Source organism: Telopea speciosissima, chromosome 7, assembly GCF_018873765.1.
Source record: "Telopea speciosissima isolate NSW1024214 ecotype Mountain lineage chromosome 7, Tspe_v1, whole genome shotgun sequence".
Lineage (NCBI taxonomy): Eukaryota > Viridiplantae > Streptophyta > Magnoliopsida > Proteales > Proteaceae > Telopea > Telopea speciosissima.
This window is the reverse complement of record NC_057922.1, coordinates 57,923,245-57,949,623: the sequence shown is the minus strand read 5'-3', so window position 1 is coordinate 57,949,623 and position 26,379 is coordinate 57,923,245. Positions and strand designations below refer to the sequence as shown.

The window sequence follows — 26,379 nt, the reverse complement described above, 5'->3', positions numbered from 1 at the left end:
TCCGGCGGCAGATGGCTCGACCGAAGGAGGGAGCAAAACTTGGAGTCGTGGCGAAGATTTTGCGGACCGAACAATGGGGTGGTTTCGATCGTAGTGAATTTCTTGCTCAAAGGAGTAGTCTTCTCCTTCTTTGAACGTGATGAAAGAGGGATGATCATCATGCGCAGACACTTCCACACAGAGTCTGGCATAAGCCAGCCGATCCTTGCGCCTTATCCTCACATCGGAAAATAAAGGTTTGCCCAAGATAGAGCCCAGGGAACTAAGTCCATCAGTGTACTAGTAATGAAGCGGCAGTCCAGGCAAAGAGATCCAAAGTGGAATCGTAGAAAGGTCCAGACACCGGAGTTGGAGGTGAGGATGCCACTGCCGGAGAAAAATTGGCTTCTTACCTATCAGCCAGGGGCCACCTTCTAAGGCTCGAAGCTTGTCTGTGTCAGAGGAGAACTTAAAGAGGAAGAAGCCATTGTCAAGCATAGAAACGTCCAGGGATCCTTGGGGTCTCCACTGCTTGGAGAGGGATGCCTTGACGATATGGAAAGGTGGACGAGAGCCAAGGAAATTTCCCACCAGGCTATTCTCCTAGAGTTTAACTTCAAAATCCTGCACTGCAGCAGGGCAAACGGCCACCTTGGTCGAACCATCCAAGGCAGGGGAAACAAAGTGTAGGGGAAGGCCATTAGGGCATGAAGCAGAGATAGGATTAAAGAGGGAAGACCAAGGGGCAGTGGAGGGGGGATGGGAGGCAGGGGAGGAGGGTCCAGGAGAATGAACAGGGTTGCGGGAGGGGGAGGCCATCAAACTCATTCTTGAATGTTTATTTGGGAGCTGCATTCATATGTCAAAATGGATTCTGCTGCAACTTAGTTTTTTTTTTTTTTTTTTTTTTTTCTTTGTATGCACCAACTTGAGGGGGAGTGTTAGCATTATTATAGAGTTCCTTTTTTATTTAGTTCAAGCTGGATTTTCCTTCTTCTCTTATTTGTACAATCCAGCTTGAGGGGGAGTGTTGGAATATGTAAATCCAGAATACCGTTGGGGTATTCTGGTCCCTTGGGGTTAGTTTATTTTTTATGTTATTAAATGTAAGTCGGCTATGTGAGTTTTAGTCCCACATCGCCTATTTTAGTCTCTTGTAACTTTCCCCTCTATTATAAATAGAGGGGCTTACCTATCAATTAATATAAGCAATTATTCTCTCTTCTCCTCTCTCTCTCTCTCTCTCTAAGGTTACTGGTTACTGGTCCTAGGTTTTCTACATTAGTCATAAATATAAAGAGGTTTTCATGAGTGAAGTAAAAAAAAAAAAAAAAGATATGCTTTTAAGTTAATTGCAATTTTCTATGTACAAATTGGAAATTTTAAGTTAGGGCGGGTCTTGGTGCAATGGTAAGGTTGCTCCAATGTGACAACGAGTCTCAATTGCTTCCAATGGTGGCAAGGGAAGTCTGGAAAGGTACCTTCCTCATCATCCTCTTTGTCATTCTTCTTCTCTTATGGTAGCGAAGGTGGCAGTGGCGGTGGTGGCTCTTCCTTTTCTTCAGCGGCAATTGCTGCTTCTTCTTCTTCCTCCTTCTCTTCTTCATACACTGCTGCTGCTGCAATGGCCTGCTGCTATGGCGGTGACAGTGCCAGAACCAGTGCTTCTGCTTCTTCTCCTATTCTCCTGCTTAAGCTGCTGCAGCCCTATTGTCCCCATTTTCCCCTCATTTACTCTGTTTTCCACTCTTTTCTGCACTATATCCATCTATTCATCCCTTCTATTTAGAGTATTTCAGATCAAGGTGCACTAAACAAGCAAGGCGACCAATTGCCTAGGCCACACCAAAAATGCCTCATCTCCTAAGGTGCCAAGGTGACACCTTGACAACTATGCTAGGGATACACCGTAGACCTTCGGTAAAGAGATTTACAAGAAAGTGGCTATTTGCTAAGAGTTAGATAATAATGATGATGGTGAAAACAATAATTATAATAATAATAAGGGAAAATTACATCCCCTCCCTTGTACTTTGCCCTAATTACCCGTTCCTCCCCTTGGTTTTTCCACCATACATACGATTCCCCTGTAGTTTCCGAAAAATTACTAAGACCTCCCCTGCCGTTAGCCTCCATCTGTTAAGTCATGACATGACGTATTTATATTTTTTAATACCAAAATTCACCCAAAAACCTTGTGAGAATACCATTATACCCTTTTGATTAATACCAAAACTAACCTTGAGACCTTGTAAGAATACCATTATACCCTTTTGATTAAAAACGAAGAGAAGGGGGGTATCTTTCTCTTCTTCTTCTTCCCGACTTCGTCTTCCTCCTCTGTACCTGGATATCGCCGGCGTTGAAACCAGCTGCCATTGACTGAGAAGGAGTTGAGACAAGCATTCTCTCCCCTTAGCCTGAAGGCCTCGTGATCATAGGCCAAGGCGTCGTCTTCGGCGATGTCAAAGGTGTCCAGCCAGAGCATGAGCTTGCCTCATGGGTTTGCCAGCAGAGGAAGAGGAGGAGACGCATATGGGCAAATGAGAGCATAGAGACCAGATGAAGGGGGTAGGGGACCAGGAAAGAGGAAAAATCCAATAACAACCTAGTATGATAGAATAAATACACAAAATCTGCATATTAACAGCTATCTTGGAAAAGAGATCACTTCACTCTAAATAAATCCTCTGAACATCATCAAATGCTTCTTTGAGATCACTTCACTCTAAATAAATCCTCTGAACATCATCAAATGCTTCTTTATGTATTTGAAATTCAAGGGTGTCCATAGATATGGGTATCTGCCTGCTTAACAAATGGGATAGCCCATACACATAGAGAGAACTTGAACATGGCATAACATGTTAGAAACACAGGCCCATCACAATCACGAACATCTCCAACGCACAGCAGCTATCCCTCACTAAGACATTCACAGGTGTTCAATCAAACATCAAGATGCGAGACCTAAACTCTAGGAAGGATACGAACAGGAACACATGCCAAACATCAAAGAACATATCACAAAGCTTCCCATGGATTGTAGAATTGTAAGCACTGATCACCCCATTTCTATATAAACCTCCATACCAAACATTTTGTCCGTTAGCAAGATAAATTCTGATTATTTAAATTGAAATCGCTTGAGTTGGCCAGACCAAGTGATCACTGGCTCCCAAAATTGACGGCGAACGACGACGAATTACCGCCGACCAGAAGGCTGCCAACAATCGCCTTGGATGGCCTACAGATGACCATGAATCGTATCACAGATCAAGGAAGAAAACCCCTTTTTTTTAAGCAAAGAATCTGAAATATTCTAGAATTCATCTTCAACCTCCATCCACAATTCCAGAAGACCCTAACCCCTTCTATTAAAACCCAAAACAAGATTGCGACGGCAACAACCCCAACCCTTCGTTCCTTGGTGGGTTTGGAGTCCTCAGCTCTTCAATGAGCGATCTGATGCATTTTCATTCGATATCGAACGCAACCACCAGACATGATGGAGTGATGTGTGGATTGAACTTAACCAGTCAACATGCCCGACATTCAAGAAAACCACTTTCAGAAAATCCCTCGACCTTTGATTTCGCCGGAGATACCTTAGAGCTCACTGGAGATGAAGACCGGTGATTCGTTTCCTCTATTATGGGTGTTTTAGGTTGAAGATGAAGGAAAGGGTAGCATAGTAATTTAATTTCTGTTGTTTTAGTACAAGGGTTAAATAGTCTTTTCCAAGTAATATCTAACAGCAGGCTAACACCGTAAGCTGGAGGGGTCCAAAATGTAAGGTGGGAAAATCAAGGGGAAGAACATGTAATTAGGGCAAAGTACAGGGGAGGGGGATGTAATTTTCCCTAATAATAAAGCAATGATGATGATACAGATGACAAAAGTAACAAATAACAAGGGAATGTTTTAAGAAGCACAGACCATGAAATGTTACCGGCAGCAATAAGAAACACCGGAATCAAAACAGAGTAACTAATGACAAGTCCAATGTAACATAAGTAGTCACTATGAGAACCACATTCTGGACTTAAAAACAGTAGGAAATTTACTATTATATGTATATATCAGTGGACAATCAATGCCAACCTTAGGGTTTCTTGACACCCAATACATGTCGCCATCAAAATCGCCGCCTGCCATTTCATCTGCTACTGATCTTGATCCTTGAGTAGAAAAGAAAATACCATATTTGGCATTTCCAACAATGTTTACAATCTGCCCAACATAGGTGGCAGTTAAGACATGTATATCCCCTAAGTGGAGACCAGGGTGCCTGTACACCAAGACTTTCCCGGACATTGGCCCACTGTCACTGCACGTTTTAAGAAAATAAAGCATGTCAAAATTACCAATTTAATTTATCTCATTATTAGACAATTTGAATAAAAATTGCACTAAACACTCCATTATGTCATATTAAACAAATAAATAATATTGACACGCTAATTAGAGGTTCAATCAAGAAAGGGATATACCGGGAAAACTTTAGGCTTGATTTCAAGCCAATTTTTTGTATCATAACTCTGTTCAATGCCTACCATGGATAAGAAAACTTATAAACTTATAGTAGAATAAGTGACAATTGTCTTCAAGACCAAAAAACTTTGGAAGTTCATTAATCCGATTATCTCAACTAATTGAAACACTCGTAAATAACTTTTGGTTGTTGTTTTTGCTGAGCAGAGCTTGGAACAAATGAAATTCCACAGTTGCTTAAAGTGAACCAAATTCAAAAATCTTGCTAGAAGATTGGATAGAAATACATCCCTTGGAGTTCCATTCTTTGATTCGATATAGAATGGAGGGACTGCAGCTACTGAGGAAGAAGAGTTGAAGCTCTAGCAGCTGCACCATTGTTACTGCCAGTCTCTGTACGATTTCTTTCGTTTCATCCTCATCTCTCAACCTTTTGGGATGAGGTTTGGTGCATTTGGATCGTCTAGGGGTGTCCTTTCAACCACTCCAGCATTCGGTTGAAGAGAGAAGCAGTTTGAGGAGTGCTGCACAAAAGGTTGCTGCCCAGGTGTTGCCCAGATTTCCGCCAGTTTTTTCTCTTCTCTGTTCGATTCTGCCTGTTGGCAGCATGGTTTGCTTTGGGGCTGGGCCCTTTTGAATCGCCTAGAGGTCCCCTTTAACGCCCCTAAGGTCTCGATTGGTACATGAAGCAGGTTTGAGAGCCTTACTCTCATCCACGATGCTGCACTGTTACCGTCATCAGGGTATTTTCTCTTCCATTTTTTCTGTTGACGATCTTTGTTCAGGCTGTGCTATCTTGTGTGGTTCTTAGCTACTGTGAGGGGCACACTTGATTAGTTTTATGGCCTTGGATGATATGTGCTGCTGTTGTTTGGTTTGTGGAGGCATTTAGTTTGTGTTTTTCATCAAGTGTATGCTCTCGGTTTGCCTGCTGCTTGCTGTTCTCCTTATTATGGTTGGGTTGAGGTGTCCCCCCATTTATACAAAGCTTTATTTTGCATTCCCTTGAGTAGTTTGGCAGTATGTCTACTGTGTCTGGGACTGAATCTGAGGTCAGTGGACCAATTCCGGTCAGTGGTGTCCCAACTATGGCTTCCTTTGATAACCCCAACACCCAAATCCCTATTGCGAAGTTGGACAATACCAACTATTTGGATTGGTCTTGTTCTGTGAAGATGTCCCTGAGGAGTCGGGGAAAGATGGGGTATATTACTGGCTCTATTAAGGAGCCTGCTACTACTGATCCCGGATATATGAAGTGGGAGACTGAGAACTCCACAGTTATGACTTGGTTGGTTTGCTCCATGAAACCTGAGATTAGTAGGAGATTTATGGACAAGGAGACTGCCAAGGATATGTGGGACAGTGTTGCCCGGACCTTTGATCGAGTTGGTGACTATGCAAGGGTGTACCAAATTCACAAAAAGTCACCAATATGAAGCAGGGTGATAGGAGCATCTCTGACTACTACAACACTGTTATCAGCCTGTGGCAGGAATATGATCACTACAGGTATCTTCGACTGTCCAACTGTGAAGATGAAGTCAAGGTATTTTTTTCTCTACTAGGTGGGCTCAATCCAGAGTATGACCCATTCGTCTGCAGATCCTAGGGAGGTCTCTCTTTCCATCCTTTGATGAAGTATGTAGTTACTTGCAAAGTGAAGAAACCAGGAGAACAACTATGGATACTGCACCATCAACGGAGCGATCTGCTCTTGTTTCTAGTTCCCACAGAGACTGGAAAAGTGGGGAAAAGGCCAAGGGCCAACTCGTGGAGATCACCGTGAGAGATTTAAATGTGATCATTGTGGAAATTGGGACACACCAAGGACAGGTGTCGGGACCTTCGTGGGCATCCCCTTGGTATGCGTGGTGGTTCATCTGGTGCCTGTGGTGGCAAGCGAGGAGGAGCTAGGGCTCACTCCGTGACATCTAAGCCTAAGACATCTGGACCCCAGCCGGCTCCTGATTCCCTTTCACAAGATGATATTGCAGCCCTCCGCCGGCTGATGTCTCACCTTGGAGGGTCAGCTTCTTCTGCCTCAGCTCTACAGGTCTTGTCTGCCTCGTCCACTGCTCCCACTTGGATTATTGACTCAGGCGCCTCTAACCACATGACTGGTATGTCACAGTATTACGATTCATATTCCATTTGCTCTGGTCGGGACAATGTAAGGGTTGCTGATGGTTCCCTTTCTTCTGTCTCTGGCAAGGGTAATGTGAGAGTTACTCATTCTATTTCCCTTGAGTCTATCCTTCATGTCCCTGATTTTGCTACTAACCTATTATCAGTGAGTCACCTAACCAAATCCTTAAATTGTTGCATCACTTTCTTTCCTTCCTATTGTCTTTTTTAGGATTTGGAGACATAGAGGGTTATTGGCAATGGGACTGAGAAACGAGGACTCAATCTGTTGGATGAACTGTGGGTTAGAGAGTGGGAAGAAAATAATAGAATTGCTTGTATTAATGAGAGAAAGGCCCCTCTATTTATAATAGAGGGGAAGTTACAAATAATAGAAGCTAGGCGATGTGGGACTAAAACCCACAAAGCCGACATAAGCTAATAACACTTAATAACATAAAATTAACCCCAAAAGTACCAGAATACCCCCACGGTATTCTGGTGTACATTATTCTAACACTCCCCCTCACGCTGGATTATACAAATATGAAAGAAGGAAGATCCAACGTGGACTAAAGAAAAAAACTCTCTACTAAAGAAAAAACTCTCTCTATAACAATGCTAACACTCCCCCTCAAGTTGGCGCATACAAGGTACTAATGCCCAACTTGAATAAAACGGGAAAAATAAGTTGTAGCAGAATCCAACTTCAAATTGAATGCAGTTCCCAAATAGACCTTCAAGAACTTGAAAAAATAAACCTTCAAACTTGGACAGACTTGATCAGCAAAAAAGGCATCTCTCACCAATCTTTGTCCAATAATGAATCTCTGAAGTATAATCTTGAAGATAAGTAACTAGGGTAGCTGTCAGATGAGTCAAGCAGCAATAAAAATCAAGCAGCGGAAAAAAATCAACCCAATTTGTAGAACCTCATATAGGCAGGTAATAACCAAACATCTTCAAAACTTTTCACACCAACCTCCCCCTTATGGCAAATTTAACCCAATAATAAAGTAGATACCCTTTGGCAATGGTGAAACCTCTGACCTTCTATGTTTTGCACCAAGTGTCCCTGCATGTTTTGCTCTCTGCAATGGCTGCAGGTATACTGTATATAATCCCCTCCTCACATGTAGTGCACGTGGACATACGAGAGATGATTGTAGAGATAGGGCAAAACATAACATTTCAGAGTTTGTCAATGGCTGCCAAGTGTAATGGCAAAAGAAGAAAAGGCAAACAAGAGAATACCATGATCTTCCAAAGTGTTTATGGGGAATGCCAAGGTATGTTTCGGGAGGTGGTGAAGGAAAAATAGCAGTGGGATTATGAAGGAGGAGTAAATTATGCAACATAAAGTTCCAACCATCTTTCATCGATCAAACAAACACTTCTGATGGAAACCCCTGCATGGGAGAAACTCCTAACTCCAATGGGAAAATCTGAGAAGTATACCGATCTGATTTGAAGTAAGGAAATGCTCCATCTTTCAAGGCTTGATCAATCTTCAAACAGGGAGGAGCAATTGTGCGAAAAACTCCAAGGTAGAAACTCCCACATGCTAAATAGTACTAACGAAGATATCCGGACAGCAGCTGAATGAAGAAGCTTCAACAAAAACTGAATCAGATCTGAATTAGTAACAATGCTAGGATTCAAGCTCCAAAGTATGCTGGATTTAAACCAGAAAGGCTCCACATAACTGAATAGGTCGTAGGTGCAGCCAATAACCGTATAACACACTGTTGTAATCACAAAGAAGCTGATCTCTAGGGTAGCAGATTCGAGTCTTCCATAACGAAAGAAATTCGATCTCCAATAAGAGGAAACTCAGTCATAATCATAGGGCAGCAGTATGCCACTTGAAGGCAACAATAACACATCAACCAGTCATGCTGATGGAAGCCAATCAATAATACCAACCAGATAGGTAGTGAAGCTCAAAATAACCAGCAAAGACAAGATAAATAACCAGACAAATCCATAGGTAGTTGAAGCAGCCCGCCATAGAGGAATAAGTAAGTGAAATAGGGTATAAATTGAAGAAACCAAGCCAACAGAATGAACTGTAATTTTTACTAAAAAAACCTGATGAATGATGCTGAATAATGGGTTGAATACTCCTCTGATGTTTGTAAAACTCTCCTCAAAAAAATCAGCAATAGTGGACTACCCTAACCCGTAGATCGATTATAGCCAGGGTTTTGTAAAAAACCCTGAAAGTGAATATCGATTGTAGGGAAGGGGGCTTCAACAAAAGTGAGGATGACTTGTCAAAGGTGTAGGCTTACAGGCTGACCTCAACTGCTGGAATGGATCTCCAGTTCGAATGACCAATCTTATTGGTAATTGAGACTTGATTTTCATGTGGGAGAAATACTAAAAATCGCAGAAAAAGAGGGCAGCAACTATCTTGTGCAGTAGACCTTCTTCAAGTCATAAATAGTTGAAGTAGAATGTCCTTCTTGATGGTAGAAACACCAACAAAAAACTCCAATAGCAGCAAGTAACCCTAACCCAAAAAATCAATTAATGTCAGGGTTTTGGAAAACCCTGAAAAATAGAGATCGATTGGGGTAAGGGGTCTTCAAACACTTGGAAAGAGGCAAATACTGAGGTTGAGTGGTCTCTGTAGGTGGAGTAATCATCCCTCAAAAAATTAGCAAAAACTGAAACCTGAAAGTCAGGGTTTTTGGCAGGTAACCAAATTAGCAGGTTAAGGAATTTTTGTTGTAGAAACAAATCCAGCCATCAAAAAGGGTCCAAACTTAGGTTGATTAGGGCTTGGATTACGTGGGAAATATCCATGAAATATTGGCTGCATCTGACAAAGGAAACCCTAATATCGATTGGAGTTAGGGTTTTTCAAAACCCTAACAAGTTGAGATCGATTAGGGTATAGGGGCTGGAATAAATAATAATTGATGGAGAGAAAGAAAAGAGGAAATTTAGGTGTAGGAATAGGGTAACATAGGGCTGGAAAAAGGCTGCATAGGGTTTTCCTCTATTAGAGGATCAGATTTATCGAGATCTGATCTCAAAGAAGGGGGAATCCCAAAATCGCAGAAGAGGCTTCCAGCTGTTTTTTTAATAAAAAACGATAGGAGAGAAAGGGGGCAGCACTAAATCATCGATATGATGTTTACCTCATTAGTGCTGCCCCTGTTTTTGTGCTAAAAAGGAGAAAAACAGGAGCAGGAAAAAACGAGAAAAAGGGAGAAGAAGAGGAGAGATCGATTGGAAGGAAAGGAGGGAGACATTAGGGTTTTTCTCTCTAACCTAGATCAGACCAGCTCTGATACCATGTTTGATGAACCATGGGTTAGAGAGTGGGAAGAAAATAGAATTGCTTGAATTAATGAGAGAAAGGCCCCTCTATTTATAATAGAGGGGAAGTTACAAATAATAGAAGCTAGGCGATGTGGGACTAAAACCCACATAGCCGACATAAGCTAATAATACTTAATAACATAAAATCAACCCCAAAAGTACCAGAATACCCCCACGGTATTCTGGTGTACATTATTCTAACACAATCATCTTGAGCCAAGTTTACCTGATTCATCTACTGCTGTAGCTTATGTTTGTGGTCGGAGTGACCGTAGTACTTTGGAGTCAACGTTTGGGTCATCCCTCCTTTGTTGTTATAGGGAGACAATTACCCCATTTGTTTACTTCTTTTCCTTCTTCTTATGTTTTTCAGTGTGAATCATGTAATTTGGCTAAGGTCGCACATCTTATCCTTATCATGGTAATAAATCCACAATTCCTTTTTCTCTTGTTTATTCTGATGTTTGGGGGCCTTCTCCCACTACTTTGTCTGGATTTCATTACTTTGTTTCATTTGTTGATGACTATTCTAGGTCCACTTGCACTGTCATGTTGAAACAAAAAAAAAATGATGTTTGTGATGCTTTTAAGAATTTTTATCAATTTATCAGCACTCAATTTGGTACTCGAATTCAAATTGTTACGTCGAACAAGGGGGTGAATACATGTATGGGGGGCTCCAATAGTTTTTTATTGATAATGGGATTATCCATCAGTTGACATGTGTTGACACCCCTCAACAAAAATGGGGTAGCTAAGAGAAAAAACTGCCACTTACTGGAAATCACCCGGAGTCTTCACTTTGGTATGCACGTGCCTAAGACATTTTGGTCTGATGCACTTCTTGTCGCTGCCTTCCTTATTAACCGGATGCCATCTCCACTTCTTGGCTCCAAATCTCCCCTGGCCCTCCTTTCTCCTCGATCCTCAGCCTTCTCTTTTCCTCCAAAAGTCCTTGGTTGTGCTTGTTATGTTCATGTCAACAAATCAGCCCGCACCAAGCTTGATCCCAAAGCTCTCAAGTGCATCTTCTTGGGCTACTTCAATTAAAGCCACAGGGTATAAATGCTACCATCCTCCTTCCCGAAGGCGACTTCTCTCCAAAGATGTCACCTTCTTTGAGTCTATTCCTTACTTTTCTTTTCCTCAGCATCCTCCTCAGGGGGAGAGTACTAAAAGACCTTTGCACCTGTAGCCGAGCATAACTCAATCAGAGTTCTTTTATCAGTAGCAGCTAATAAAGATTGGTCTATGTACCAATTAGATGTGAAGAATGCATTTCTTCATGGAGACTTAGCAGAAGAAATATACATGCAGCCCCACCTGGTTTTAAGTGTCCCTCAGCTGAAGAGAAAATGTGCCTCTTAAAGAAAGCTCTCTATGGCCTCAAGCAGTCTCCTAAGGCCTGGTTTGAGAGATTAAACCATCCTGAAAATGGGTATTATTATCAGAGTCAAGCTGACCACACCTTGTTTATCAGGAGAAGTAATGGTATAGTTACAGCTCCCATTGTCTATGTTGATGGCATTGTGGTAACTGGGAATGATGTGGCTGAGATGAACAGATTAAAGTCTTATCTGGCTAAACAGTTTGAGATCAAAGACCTTGGACTCTTGAAATACTTCTTGGGTATTGAAGTATCTAGATCAAGGAAAGGAATCAACATCTGTCAGAGGAAATTTGTCTTGGACCTTCTAAAAGAGACAAGCATGATGGGGTGCAAACCAGCAACTTCCCCCATTGATCCGAATCATAAGCTTGGTGATGAATGTAGTTCTCCTCTAATAGATGCAAACAAGTATCCAAGATTAGTTGGGAAACTAATCTATCTCTCTTTGATTCGACCAGACATCACTTATGCAGTTGGGGTGGTGAGTCAGTTCATGCATGCTCCCAGGAGTGGACATCTGGATGCAGTGTATCCCATCATCAGGTACTTGAAATCCTGCCCAGGAAAGGGTCTTCAATTTGCCAAGCATGACCATTTGCAGATTGAGGGTTACAAAGATGCTGATTGGGCTTGTTTAGTCTCAAATAGGAGATCTACTTCTGGGTACTGCACTTTTGTGGGTAGTAATCTAGTTACCGGGAGGAGCAAGAAGCAACCAGTTGTAGCTAGATCCAGTACAGAGGTAGAGTTTAGAGACATGGCTCATGAAGTGTGTGAACTTATATAGCTGAAGAGACTACTTCAAGACTTGAGTTTTGACACTGAAGGCCCAATGAGACTTTATTGTGACAATAAGGCTGCTATAAGTAATGCCCATAATCCGGTTCAACATGATCGAACCAAACATATTGAGGTTGATCGACACTTCATCAAAGAGAAGCTGGATTCTGGTTGCATTTCTACTCCTTTTGTGAAGACAGGTGATCAAATAGCAGATATTTTCACCAAGGGTCTCAATCCTGGTCTATTCAACACCTTATTGAGCAAGCTGGGAATGTTTGACATTTATTCTCCAGCTTGAGGGGGAGTATTAGAGTCGTTAGTATTTTGTATAAGGGTAGTTCTGTTACTGTCTTGTTATAAGACATGACTTAGGTTGTATTTTTTCCTTTTCTTTCCTTATTTCCATTTACCTCCTAAGGGAGGTCAGTTTAATTCTAGAAGTTATTAATGAAGTTAATATGTGTGTTAAGAAACTCTCAACACACATAATCGTTTTCTTCTTCTCTTCTCCTCTCTTCTTCTTCTCCTTCATGCTGTAAACTCTTCCTTCATTACTAGGATCGATCTTTTGTAAATCTTAACTATCCTTCAGTGGCCGAAGCCCATGTTCTCAAAGCCAGAAGATAGGAATCAGAAAAAATACAGCCGGTTCCATAAGGATACGGGGCACGACACAGAGGACTGCCGACAATTAAGAAGGGAGATAGAGGATCTGAGAAAGATTGGCCACCTTCTCCGTTACATAAAAGGCGAAGGGATGATCGAAAGGAGGATTGCCCTAGACGGAGAGGAGGGCCAACGCTGAGGGGAAGATGCACCGCTCTGAATGACAATAAGCAACAAAACAAGCCCAGAACAGATGATGACTGCCCGGACAGGAATCGGGAAGGAAAGCAAAGGCGAACACCAGGTTCGTCGGTATAGCAAAAGCCAAGGGAAAATGGGAAAAACCAACCTTAAGATCTACTTCTCCGACATAGACATAGAAGGAGTCAGTTGGCCCCACGACGACGCGGTGGTAATCGAGGCAATCGTAGGTAACAGAGAAATGCATAGGATCCTCGTAGACACTGGAGCATCCGTAGATATGTTGTCCTACGATGCATATGCAGCTCGACCTTCCTGACGACAAACTCCAGTATGAGGGGACCTCCTTGTATGGCTTCTCTAGAGCCTTTGCACCAATCGAAGGTTCGGTCAGGCAAGCCATAATGGTTTGGAGAAGCCCACGCATAACTACCCACCCATAACTACCTTGCTGGTGAACTGCATGGTGGTGAAAGTAGCGTCCACATTTAATGCTATCATGGGACGTACGAGTCTCAATGAGTTGGGGGCAATGGTGTCAACAAAGCATCTCAAGATGAAATTCCCCACAAAGAAAGGAATCGGGGAGTGTCGCCCGGAATAGAAAAAGTCTCGGGAATGCCATGCCACCTTTGTCAAACATACGAGAGGCAACTGTAGGGGAATGGCACTAGTCATGGAGATCTGTGACAACAGAGATGAGACAAGGGAGCGCATGGGAACCATTGGAGAATTTAGTAAAGACACCCCTCGACGGTGAAGATACAAGCTATTCGAGATATGGCACCACCTAGAACGGTTAGAGAGATTCAAAAGTTGAATGGCCGAGTAGCCGCATTGACAAGGTTTATGTCTAGGGCATGAGACAAGTGCCTACCATTCTTCAAAACCCATAAAAACTTGAAGAGCCCTAAAGACTTGGACGAAACATAGTTATCAAGGCGTCACCATGGCGTCCAGGCTCCTTGTTCGCCTTGGATGCCTTGCCGCCATGGCGGTGTCACCTTGGTTTTTTATCCTCTAAAACGCCATGGTCGCCTTCCCGCCTTAATAACTATGGGACGAAAAAGTGTCAACGTGCCTTCGAGGAGCTGAAGGTTTACATGGAGAAGCCGACTCTCTTAGTGAGACCGGAGCCGAATGATGAGCTATTGTTGTATTTAGCAACATCCCCAGTGGCAGTGGTTGCAGTACTGCTAAAAGAATGCGAGAAGTAGCAGCAGCCCCTCTACTACGTCAGCCACGTGTTGCTCGACGCGGAAACCAGGTACCAGGAGATCAAACAATTGGCGTTTGCACTCGTCCTCGCCGCTCGAAAGTTAAGGCCTTACTTCCAGGCACATGCCATAACAATTCTAACAGACAAACAGCTGAAGAAGGTGCTCCATAAACCTGATATCTCTAGACGGCTCATGGCATGGGTGGTAGAGCTAAACGAGTAGAGCACCGAATACAAGCCCCGTGAGGCAATCAAAGGTCAAGCACTTGCAGATTTCATTGTGGAATGTACCTACTCTGAAGACAAGAAAGACAAGGACATGGAAACTGGGGGTTGTGATTGAGCCCTCTGGACAATATTCGTGGACGGTTCAAGTCGTTCGGTAGGTGGACGAGCAGGACTCATTCTAACGAGCCCCAAAGGGTTCAAGATCCAGCACGCTCTCAGGTTTAACTTCCCTATGTCGAACAATGAGACAGAATATGAAGCATTGTTGGCCGACATACAAGTAGCCTAACCAGTACAAATCGAGAGGATCGTGGTTCGGGGAGACTCCCAGCTCATGGTTAACCAGCTGAACGGGGAGTACGAGGCGAAGGATGAACGCATGGCAGCCTACTTGGCCAAGGCGAGGAAGTTAATGAAGGGATTCACCAGCTTCGAAATGCAAAGGATACCCCATACAGACAACACAGCGGCAGATGTGCTTTCAAGACTATCTACGGCGGAGCTCTCACAATTAGACCGGGCAGTGTACCTTGAGACCTTAAACAAAGCCTTTTACAAAGAAGAGATAGTAGCCCAACTCGAGGAGGAACACTGCTGGATGGACCCGATCGTGTAGTATTTAGAGAATGGAAAGCTCCCTGACAACCGGGCAGAAGTGAGCAAATTGAAAATTCGAGGGGTGAAATACACGGTTATTGACGGAGTATTATACAAGAGGTCGGTCTCCGGCCCTCTACTAAGTTGCCTTGGCCCGAAAAGAGCACAGTACGCCCTAACAGATGTCCAATAAGGGATCTGTGGATGTCATATGGGCGGAAGAGCCCTAGCCTATAAGGTGTTGAGGCAAGGATTCTATTGGCCAAGGATACAAGAAGAAGCTATCCAATATGTTAAAAAGTGTGAGCAATGCCAACTGTTCGCCCCAATACCCCCATCAACGAGCAACACCGCTGACATTCGTACTCAACTCCATTCCCTTTGCAATGTGGGGGATGGACATCTTGGGAGACTTCGTGCCAGCCTCGGGGAACAAAAAATATGTGGTGGTTGTGATTGACTACTTCACCAAGTTGGTAGAAGCTGAGCCCTTGGCAACCATAATAGAGAAGCAGATGGAAATTTTTTCAAGGACAAGATCATCTACAGGTGCGGGTTACCACGTGTCCTGGTCACAGATAATGGCAAACAGTTCGACGACCCTGCTTTTGAAGACTTTTGCAACAAATATCACATAAATCACCGATCGGTGGCAGTGGCTTACCCTCAGTTAAACGGACAAGTAGAAGTCACCAACAGGACCCTGCTCAGCGGTATAAAGAAGAGACTAGAGGGAGGCAAAAGGAAGATGGGTAGAGGAGCAACTAAACAACCTATAGGCATACCGAACCACGCTACGAACCCCAATTGGAGAAAGTCGGTTCAGATTGGCGTATGGCACTGAAGCTCTGGGCCCAGTGGAAGTCGTCACATCATCTCACAAGGTGCTTGCGTTCAATGAAAGAACCTAAGAAGATGGTCTCAGGGCAAACTTAAACTTCCTAGAAGAAATACGAGAAGACGCCCTACTAAGGAATATAGCATACCAACAACAGGTCGCTCGGCATTATAACAAACGGGTTAAGGAGTGACTATACAGGCCAGGTGACTTAGTACTTAGAAAGTCGAGCGCATCGCAACTAAGAAAGGAAGGCAAGCTCTCCCTGAAAAGGGAGGGACCATACATAGTCTCGAAGCAAATCCGTCCAGGAACATATCACTTGAAGACTCCGGGAGGCAAGAAGATACCACGTCCCTGGAACTCAGAGAACTTGAAAAAATTCTACCAATAAAAACGCTCTCCGTGCGGCATTCCTTCAATTGTTTTTAAGTTATTTTTCAAATGCTTTCTAGCTTTACTATGCAGAAATGAAAAGAGTAAGAGTCATAAACGTTTCATAAATGCATGCAAAGACCACTTTCAAGCGGCAAACAAAAGTCCTCACCTGTGAGGCACAAAAGACCTCACCCGAGAGGAACAAAAGACCTCACCCGTGAGGCAATAAAATCCCCATCCATGGGGCAACAGAGCCTGCTTCCGGGCAACAATGAATACTTTATCCAACAGGGCATAGAAAGAAACGTTTTCGGAAGTCACACCAAAACACCTTGTCTTGTTCAAAGGAGACCTCCAACAAAGGCACCACCGTCACATAAATAACATAACAAAACATTTCTTTATTCGGGACGGTTTACAATCAAACATGGCTTACAGCATAGAAACAGGAATCAAGATTCTGACAGGTACAACAAAGGGACCAAGCAGGCTCAGCCTCCACTGAACGTCATAACCAACTCGCCACGCACAAAAGGAGACCAGAACTTCCTTTAAAGCCACACCAAACCTCATCCCGATTGATTGGAACGAGAACCCGGAAGTCCTGCAAGGAAAGTGCACGAGAAAGAGGTCCAATGAACTTGAACCGAAGGGTGCCTTGAGGAGATCCTGCCTAATGGGAATCACCATCCATAGACTCCTGACTCCTCTGAAGCCGGAATGGATCCCAGTGATGAATTCCCACCGCCCGAAAACTGAAGAGGTTGGGCGAGAAAGAAGACAACCGCCTCATGATTCTCCACCCCTTTGTACCAGCAAACCGTCACCAAACATCAATACAATCATACTAGACAAGTAGATAAGACGGAGCCTACGAACACAACCAACATTGCATATCGTTCAAAGATCGAGGTTGCGGGGACATTGTCGTTCGAAGATCGGGACTGAAGGAGAGTATAAAAATGCACCCCGTGGTACAACACCAACAAAGCGACAACCCCGATAGCCATGAAAGCAGCGGCAAAGATAACACCAAAGCAACAAAAGGGCACTCATGAAGGAGCAGGAACGAAGCACATAAGGGGCATCCATGAATACGAGTAAGGAACAAGCAACAACCTTTTAGTACAAACGAGTGCAAACAAAGAAGAACTTGGATCTTCTCTTTATAACTGAACCAATGGCCCGGAACAAAAAACTAGCCCACAGTCTAGATTTAAAATCCCTGCAAACGTTTAAGACGCCTCTTTAAGGCGCCAACTACCAAGGCAGGTGGAGCCTCCCCATTGGAAGCTTACCCTTGCTTCCCTCAAACCTCAGGGATCTCGAAAAGATGCAAAAATCCTAGGGAAACAACGTTTCAAGGGCAAATTAATTACACCATGACCCAAAAATCCTGGGAAAGCGACATTTCAAAGGGGGAAGTGATCACACCATTAATGCGACTAAGAAGATATTTCACAAAACCTCATTAGAAGGGGGGGTGCAAGAACGACAGCAGGATCGAGTTCAAGAGTCGAGACAAAAGCTCATATATTAAAAGTATCGTCAAGTATGACTTTTTAGCTTCCAAGATAAAAGATCCCCGGCTCTTACTCCGACAAACCCTAACGGCTCTGCCGGAGTGGGGGGCTTATGTTATATCCAAATAAAACACCCAATCAAACCATGCCGCATCATCAGAGCGTAACAACCTATTAATAAGCAAGAACCCTGCAGATCATTCCCATACCCGGTCCAATAAGGAACTTACTAAGAACGGCACAACATGCCACATAAGAATGGATCAATTCTTCCTTATGCCAATCTACTACTATAAGGAAACTAAAGAGTAGCGCCCATGATTCCTATCAATCAGGGATTACACTCCTAGAGGAACTCTACTAGTAACGTTCTTACCATGAATAGAAGACTGCTAGAATGGGACTCTCTCCACGACCGCATTTGCTAGCCACAAACACTATATATTTTCAGGTATGACCACCTATAGAGGCATCTCCATTATTAACAATTGTTGCTTAGAAAGATCTAACTTAGGCATCGGAGAGTCCCCCGCTGGTACAAACTGGCTCTCTGGTGTTCACTCTACTCTTTTGTGCAGGTTACAATGCAAGAAGATAATCTATGGAGATTTTTTTACGCAGCAAGAACAATGCAGAAAATTTTAGTCGACTGGTGCTTGATGAGTTGGATTAGAGTAGTGAGTGTATGATTAACCAATCGGATGATGAATTAGTCCATCCTCGGGATGATCTCACATGGTAAACTATAGATAGAGTAGTTGGGGCATTTTCAACGACTAAGGGCCACAATCGACCAAGGAGGGCTCAAGCACCAACAAGTGGAGCCAATATAAAATATACATGTCGTGGTAGGGGCAGAGCTGAGTAGTCGTCAGATGAAGAAGAACTGGAGGAAGAGGATGTGCATGATTAAAATGTTGAGAAAGATTTTGGTCTACGTCCAATTGATTCTACAGGCCAGCAGCAGCAGCAACAAGATGTTAATTTAAATTTACATGCTGATTTGAATTGAACAATTTGAATATTTGTATTTGGATGGCTTTTTTTTATACTTCCCTTCACTTCAAGTATTTAACTGTTTAAATTTTAAAGATGACTTAAATTTGGCATTTTGGTTTATATTATGTTTTCTTTCAGTGAAGATTTCTGAAATGATTCAAATCATAGTTATCAAGGTGGGAAGGCGACCATGGCGTTTTAGAGGGGAAAAATCAAGGCGACACCACCATGGTGGCAAGGCACCAACCTAGGTGTCCAATGCGACCAAGGAGCCTGGACGCATGACGTCGCCTTGGCAGTGCCTTGATAACTATGATTCAAATCTACCTGGGTTACTTAGGCTCTCTGTATGGCAATATTCAAAAAAAAATCGATTCTAGTGTTTTTCTGTTTTTTTGGAACAGAAGCTGGTTGAAAATTGTATGGTATGTCCGGTTTGATTTTCCCTTTTTTTTTAAACAAACCGGGCACTTGGCACACTTTTGATTTTCTGCATGTGAGAAACGATTCTGGCAAAATGGTGGAAAAACAGTGTCACTTAAAAGTTTACGGGTATTTATGGTATTTACCATTAAAACATAGCAATGCCTCTCATATGTAAGATTCTACCTAAAACAAAGGCATTCAAATAGAAGGTGCCCCTCTTGCTTAGGGTGCTGCTGACACCGCCGCTCTTGGGGATCCCTCCGCTCGCCTAGTCCACGCTGTTGCGCCAACCATTCCAAAACTCTCCGCTGAGCCCATCTAACCACCAATCCACACTGCTCCGACTACTCCTGCTACAGTTATTCTTCCTCTTCTCAGGGATTAAATCCTCACCCTTCTGCCACCAAAGGTGGCCTGCAGTACTACTGCTTCTGGACTTGGGTGCCTTTTTCTTATTTTTTCTTAGCAAGTTCTTCATAGAACTCATCTCGCCACAACTCTCGCGGCCGTCGGATCTTTTCCTTCTTGGGGATATTCTCTTCATCCAAGCAAGTCCACCACTCCAAATGCCTTTGTTTCTTCCATTCTGTCTTCCCACTGAGCTTCACCATACCCTCATCAGCAGAAGCTGAAGCAGTAATCCAATCACTCTTGGGTATCACTTTCTTAATCGCATTCCCAATCCGCTCTATCACATAATCCTTGACACCCCGAGTCAGAAGCACCTCTACTATTTTCCTGATGCCACCACCAATCATCCCTGAAACACTCTTCTACCCATATAGGTTTGTATTTTTTCTTAGTTACAGAAACGTTTTTATTCCAGTGTTACCATACAGCATTTCAGGACCCAGAAACACTCAAAAGACACAGAAACACATACAACTGTGCTGGACCTAGAAACGCTCAAAAAACACAGAAACGTTGCCATACAGAGCCTTATTTTCCATTAAATTTGGCATCTTGGTTTCTACTTTAGTTACTTCTGAATTCTTAGCTCTTACTTCTTACACTCATACACTTTATTTATGTATTGACTACCGGAGTAGATATATAGTGGAGGGCCTGGAACCTGGAGATACTCATTTTGGCATCATAGATGTTAGTATAATAAATACTTGCATATTTTAACAGCCCTTTTCTGTAGCTTGCAATATCTCTGTTTTGCAAATCTGATTCTGTTTTTATTTATCTTACCATACATTTCCATATCCAGTGATCTGTTTTGCACTTTTGCTTCCAAATTGATTCCTCTGTCTTAGTTCTTTGCTCTTATTGGTTGATATGTGAAAGTGTATGAATTCTTCTATGTATTGATTGAGATTGCTATTGATGTAATGAGCTGTTAGCATATATTGATTGAGATTGCTATTGCAGTAATGGGCTATCAATTTGTATGTTTGGGTCGCTAACTACCTTTAATGGGCTGTTAAATTATTCATAAATCATACTTTCTGAAAATTTTTGAATTTTTTTGTTAATTGGAGAGTATTGTGTGTTTTTGACTGTGTAGTTGGATACATAAAATGATAATATATATATATATATATATCTATATTATCGGCCCTCAATGCCTTGGTCACCTACGCCGGCGCCTCTTCGCCTAAGCGCTAGTCGGCCCTCAATGCCTTGGTTGCCTCGACAACTAGGCTCAAAATGCCCTGGGTATTGATATCCTTTTTCTTTTTTTTCTTTTTTTTTAACCCGAATATTACCTGGGACCCGTGCTGGCCCCTAAGCTTTTATTAAAACAAATAAAATAATAAAGAATACAGGGGGGACATCCTGCCTTACCCCAGCCCACGACAATAAGAGTACTCACCACTCGAAAAGTCTATCCCTCCCCTACATGAGAAAGAAAGAAGACCTTTAACTCCGTAGAACTGGTAACCCAGCTTTGTCTTCACGAAGGATGGCCTGTAGCGGCCCCGAAGGGATGCAACCAAGCTGAAACCTGGTCGATGCCTCAGTATCACAAGCATGATTGGCCAGCCAGTCCGCCGCTCTATTGCTTTCCCGAAAGGCAAAAGAAACACAGGCCCTTGTTTCAACCATTAAGTCTTGAATCTCCTTGAAAAGGTACCAACCTTTCCACAGACTACACTTCTTCAAATTAACTACTTTGACCGTAGCCTCAGAATCACAATCGACCACCACGTCCAAAAGACCCATCTCCTGGCACACCTTTAACCCATCCCTTAACGCCCTCAACTCAGCCATGGAATTAGTGCAAGGGCCATAAAAGTTAGAGAAAGCAGTCAGAACCTGGCAATAGCAACCCATCAAGGTTAAAAGTATCAATGGGCGCAGTCTAACCTTTGGCCGGCAATAGCAAGGAAGAGGACATCCTGCTGGATGGAATCTGGCAATAAATATCTGATAGATTATCCAAGGATGGTTGTGCATGGGAGAAGCAAACCTCAAGCGCAAAGGTGGGAAGACAAAACTCATAGAGGCAACATGAATTCAGTGCAGGAGACAAAAGGTCAAGCATGATGTCATTTGATTCTGAAGAATATTCCCTAAAGGGTCAAATACAGGCAATCAGAAAACTAATTTTTCTCCAATCTTAGCACCTTTTAGTTTTAATAATAAATCCTATGATTTTCTAATCGTTCTAACTTTGTTACAAGCCTTCTTGGGGGCTCCCCCCCACCCCCACCCAAAGCTGGTGTACATCGTAGAGGGCACTATAGTGAGGTCGTCTGAAAATACAACTAAGTCACTAAAAGAAACCATGGTTTCAGCAAAAATGGAATTGGTACAAAAAAACCATGGTTTCAACCCAATCTTGTATACAATGCCAAATGTAGTTACAAAAAAATTGTTTATTAATATTTCATGGAAAAAACTCATGATGATGAACTGCTTGAAATTTTAACTTCAGACCAACATACTTGAGTACTGTTCATTATTCCTTAAAAATTAATATTGCCAAAAAGTGACAAAAAATTCCCAGAAAAATGCATTAAAAATACGTTATTAATTGATCATTTCAAGAAATGTGACCACTCTTCTTGTTTATTGTGTTTGCTTTGAGTTTGTAAACTCTTGTTGCATTGTTATTTGCTTCATAATGTTTTTTCACCTCAGTTCTTTCCTGCTTTAGCAGGATTTCTATTGATTGAATAGTTGTGTATATTCATCAACAACAGCAACAAATAAGTATAGCATAAGGTTTGCATGATAGATAAACAGAAATGGCCACATAATACGTACAGAATGACACAAACTTCATCCCTCTTCAGAATCCCAGTAGGATCAGCTGTTCCCATCACATTATAACACTCACTGATAGGAAGTTTTCCTCCCTTGAGCCCCTTCTTCTCTTCTTTTGCCAGCACTGACAAATGACGATATAAAAAAGGTTCATCTAGGGGCATTCCACATAAAATCATCCTTGCTGCAAGAAGGTCATCCATATCTCCATAATTGAGCGCAACTGCAAGTACAACAATAAGAAAATATTTGTAAAAAAAAAATCACAAACAGAACTTTAAAAGGACGACAAAAAATAGTAACAAATAGCTGTAAGAATATTCTGAGATGGTATAACAATAATTACAGGATCACACCTAGAGGAGACCATTACAGAAGCAAAATTATCATCAGAATAACAAACAGATGATTAGAATTCTACCTATATTAGCACAGATTAAAATGACCAAAATCTAAGATCAGCAGAATTTTCCATAGAAGAACAGTAAATCAAATAATGAATACATACCTCTTAATGCAGCACGTTTATTGGAGTGAATGTTTTGAGCATCCTCTAAAGCATTCATTAGAAGTTCCAAAAAATATTCGTTTGGGACCCCTCCATAGTTAAGATGAGCAATTAAAGCTCTTGATAAAAATGCTTTTCTGGGACGATTACTGCAAGAGAAAGATTATAAAGCTGGAATTGAATCATTAAACTTTCAAGAGGAAGCTTATAAAGCGAGAATTTAATCATTTAACTCTCAGGAGTGAAACCAATCCCAGAAACTGCATACAGCTAGCATTTTCTCCATCAAGCTAAAATTATGATACCGGAGCCAACACAAGAAAATCCTTCAAGATTCCTTCGTTTATTAAAAAAAATTATAAAACTTTTTTATTACATTTTGTAAGACTCTAATTTTTTCTGTCAACCTCTTTTGGACCATTATCCCAGTCAATTCTTTCCTCTCCATTTGTCATCTGGAAGGTTCAATTTACTCTTACATTGGTTACGGAAGGAAACTTCTAAGGGGTTTATTGATGCAGGAAAAACCACATGTTCATGATCCATGGCTGTACTAATAGGAAGAGGAGGTGAGAAAAGGTAAAGAATTGATAAAGATTTGCAATAAAAAAAAGGTGTTTTTTAATCGGGGGTCACTCGGCAACAATTGTTGATTCTTTAAACAAAGGTTTGCAATATTGGAATATAGGGTTTCGAGATTATAAGGAACGAAAATAATCACATGCAATAAACAGCAGGAAAAGAAATCACATTAAAAATAACAAGCACAACACATGAAAGTGAGAATATAGACTGATGAGAGGAAAAACTATGAGATAGGTGGGAAAGAAAAATGAAAAAGATAAAGCAAATGAAGAGATTGAAAAAACCCACCTAATCCTCCATGGTTGGAGATCTCTTCCCTGAAAAAACTTAATTCAATTTGACTACCATAGCACGAGAGAGCAAGTCTTATATTCAAATATTTTAAGATCCAACTAAACCAACTATATTACTACTTTGACTCCTAGTGACCCCAAAAAGGAGAAAAATATTTAAATTATGCGAGACGGTTCCCTACACAGCCCAAGTGCGGTTTCAGGCAAATGAGGGAACCCCCTTTGGAATCTGACAATAAGAGGGGCTTTTATGACATATTACCCCCTCACATGAACAGTGATACGTGAGGGGGGTGCAATTTCATTTTTGAGCTGGCGTTGTGAAAATCTTTTTCCCAAAAATAATTCTTCTAAACCCCTAGGAAATCTCTTAATATATTTCTAGAACAAACAAAAATCTAAATTTACTAACATAATAAAATTAGCATTAAATGATAGTATAGATTAATACAGTTATCTAATACAGGTTTAATATGCCCCATACTGTATTTTATAGTGTTACTGAATACATGTTTCATACGCCCCCATTCTTAAAACTTTGGGCCATTCGGCATGACTCTTGCATCATAAATTGAAACGTAATAAGCGAAAATTAGGGAAGTCAAATTATATGTTTCCAAAAAAACATAATTTTTAAATCTTCAAAATTTTTATAATAAAATAGGCAAAAGATTCCGTTCAGGATCGTACGGTCAAGCACTGATCTTTGCCATTGGACAAGAGGGGGTTGAAATGACCAACATCCCCCCCTTTGCCATTGGACAAGACCTGAAAATTTAACCATATAAAGCATCAATATTTTTGCAGCCCGCCATTTGTTTGACCGAATTTTTAACCATTTCCCTTAAAGTCAAAACCAAATAATATCCATACATATCCGATGTTATATTTTCCCTATCCCAGAATTCCATCCCTGTATTAAGTAACTATGATACAATAGTAAACTAAGATGCATTAAAATAGTAATACATGATTTACTATAAATAGTAAAGTTCATGATTGCTAAAAGAGACATCCCTGTGCCAACTACCAAGCCACGCATAGCAAGAAAACTTCCATGTCACAACTTGCCCAGACCCTAAAATTGGAGTGCATGCCACCAGCCTTTATCCACATATAACATTTGAAGCTTAAGGGAGGGTTTTTCTTTTTAACCCGAACATTCTCTGGGACGCAGGCCAGCCCCTGGAAATTTATTAAGATTCAAAATGAATAAAAAATACAAGGGGGGGACATAACGCCTTACCCTGACCCAAGCTAGCTCAACTCTCTACTCTCCGCTGTACCCAAGCTCAAAAAACAAGATGGCATAAAACCTTTACACTTTACACTATTTTCGCAGGACCGGCAAACCCACTTTGTCTTCCCGAATAATTCGCTGGAACTCCGCTGATAGCTGGCCTTCAATCTGGAACACGACTGAAGAGCCAAAGTCACAAGCAAGATTCGCCAACCAGTCAGCCGCCCTGTTACTTTCCCTAAAAGCAAAGGAGATCAGCGGCCGAGTAGACTCAAACAGGGTAAATATTTCCTAGAACCAGTACCAACCTTTTGGAATTAACCATTCTAACAGTGGAAGCCAAAACCGAGTCAACCACAACCCCTCTAAAGCCCAAATCCTGGCACAGCTTCAATCCATCCCTTAGGGCTCTTAGCTCAGCAATTGAGTTCGTGCAAGCACCATAAAAATTTGAGAAGGCTGCTACGCCAATGCCCTCAGTATCCCTGATAACCCCTCCACCTCCGCCAACACCTGAGTTACCCCTACATGCTCCATCAACATTAAGCTTTACTGACACGAATGGGGGACACCAATAAACCGGGAACGGGCGCCTCAGCCAGGGGAAAGGGCTAACAAACCAAAGCACTGCAATATCAAACCATCTCTGGAGGAAGACGAGCATTTAATCTTAGGCGTGTAGGGGAGGCCTTTGACCCAAGCCCTGATGTAATCACTAATAGAACCCACAGTGCACCTTCGTTCTCCATGTCTCCTGTTATTCCTTTCCTTCCAAAGCTCCCAAACAATCAAAGAGGGTAAGAGCCCAGTAATGCACGCACTAAGGCTGCTGCAACCCGTCGAACCATGCCAAAGGAGGATACAACTCCTGACATCCTGATATGAAGGAACAACAATATCAAAGATGCGAGAAAAAAACCCCCAAACCTTTGTCGCAGTGCCACCCAACAGCAGGAAATGATCGGTGGTCTTACTCCTTGGGCTTCCACAACAGTCACATCTGGAGGCCAAAGGAATTTCCACAGACATTAAAGACACATTTGTCGAGATCCTCCCATTCAGGAGCTGCCAAGTAAAAAAGCCTATCTTCGTTGGCAATAATCGGTTCCAAATCCACTTAGCATAGGTAACCTCTGCCACTCTGCCCCTCACCTCATTCCAAGCAGACTTGGCAGTAAACCGACCATCGCTGGAGATGGCCCACACCAACACATCTTCTTTATTAGAGACAGCAAAACATCCGTTAACAATACTCTGCTGTACCGCAGTAGAGTCAATCTTGTTCAACAACTCCTGCTTCCAAACCCCGTCCTCATCCATCGCATCCTTAACCCGCACGTCCGTGTCAACAGAAAGAGCATTGTCCACAAAATCAATCAATGGGCCATCTCCCACCCAATTATCAAGCCATAA

The 26,379-nt window shown here is 42.2% G+C and overlaps 1 protein-coding gene across 1 annotated transcript in view; it reads right to left on the bottom strand.

Annotated features, from left to right (window-relative positions):
- The window catches only part of LOC122670062 (probable RNA-dependent RNA polymerase 5), a 105,372-nt gene that overhangs the window by 34,777 nt on the left and 44,216 nt on the right, over positions 1 to 26,379 (bottom strand). Inside the window, exons 11-13 of the mRNA XM_043867015.1 lie at positions 22,849 to 22,997; positions 22,341 to 22,563; positions 4,084 to 4,309 (exon numbers count right to left, since the gene is read on the bottom strand). Of these exons, the coding sequence (XP_043722950.1) occupies positions 4,084 to 4,309; positions 22,341 to 22,563; positions 22,849 to 22,997 (598 nt within the window). The remainder of the gene's footprint in view (positions 1 to 4,083; positions 4,310 to 22,340; positions 22,564 to 22,848; positions 22,998 to 26,379) is intronic.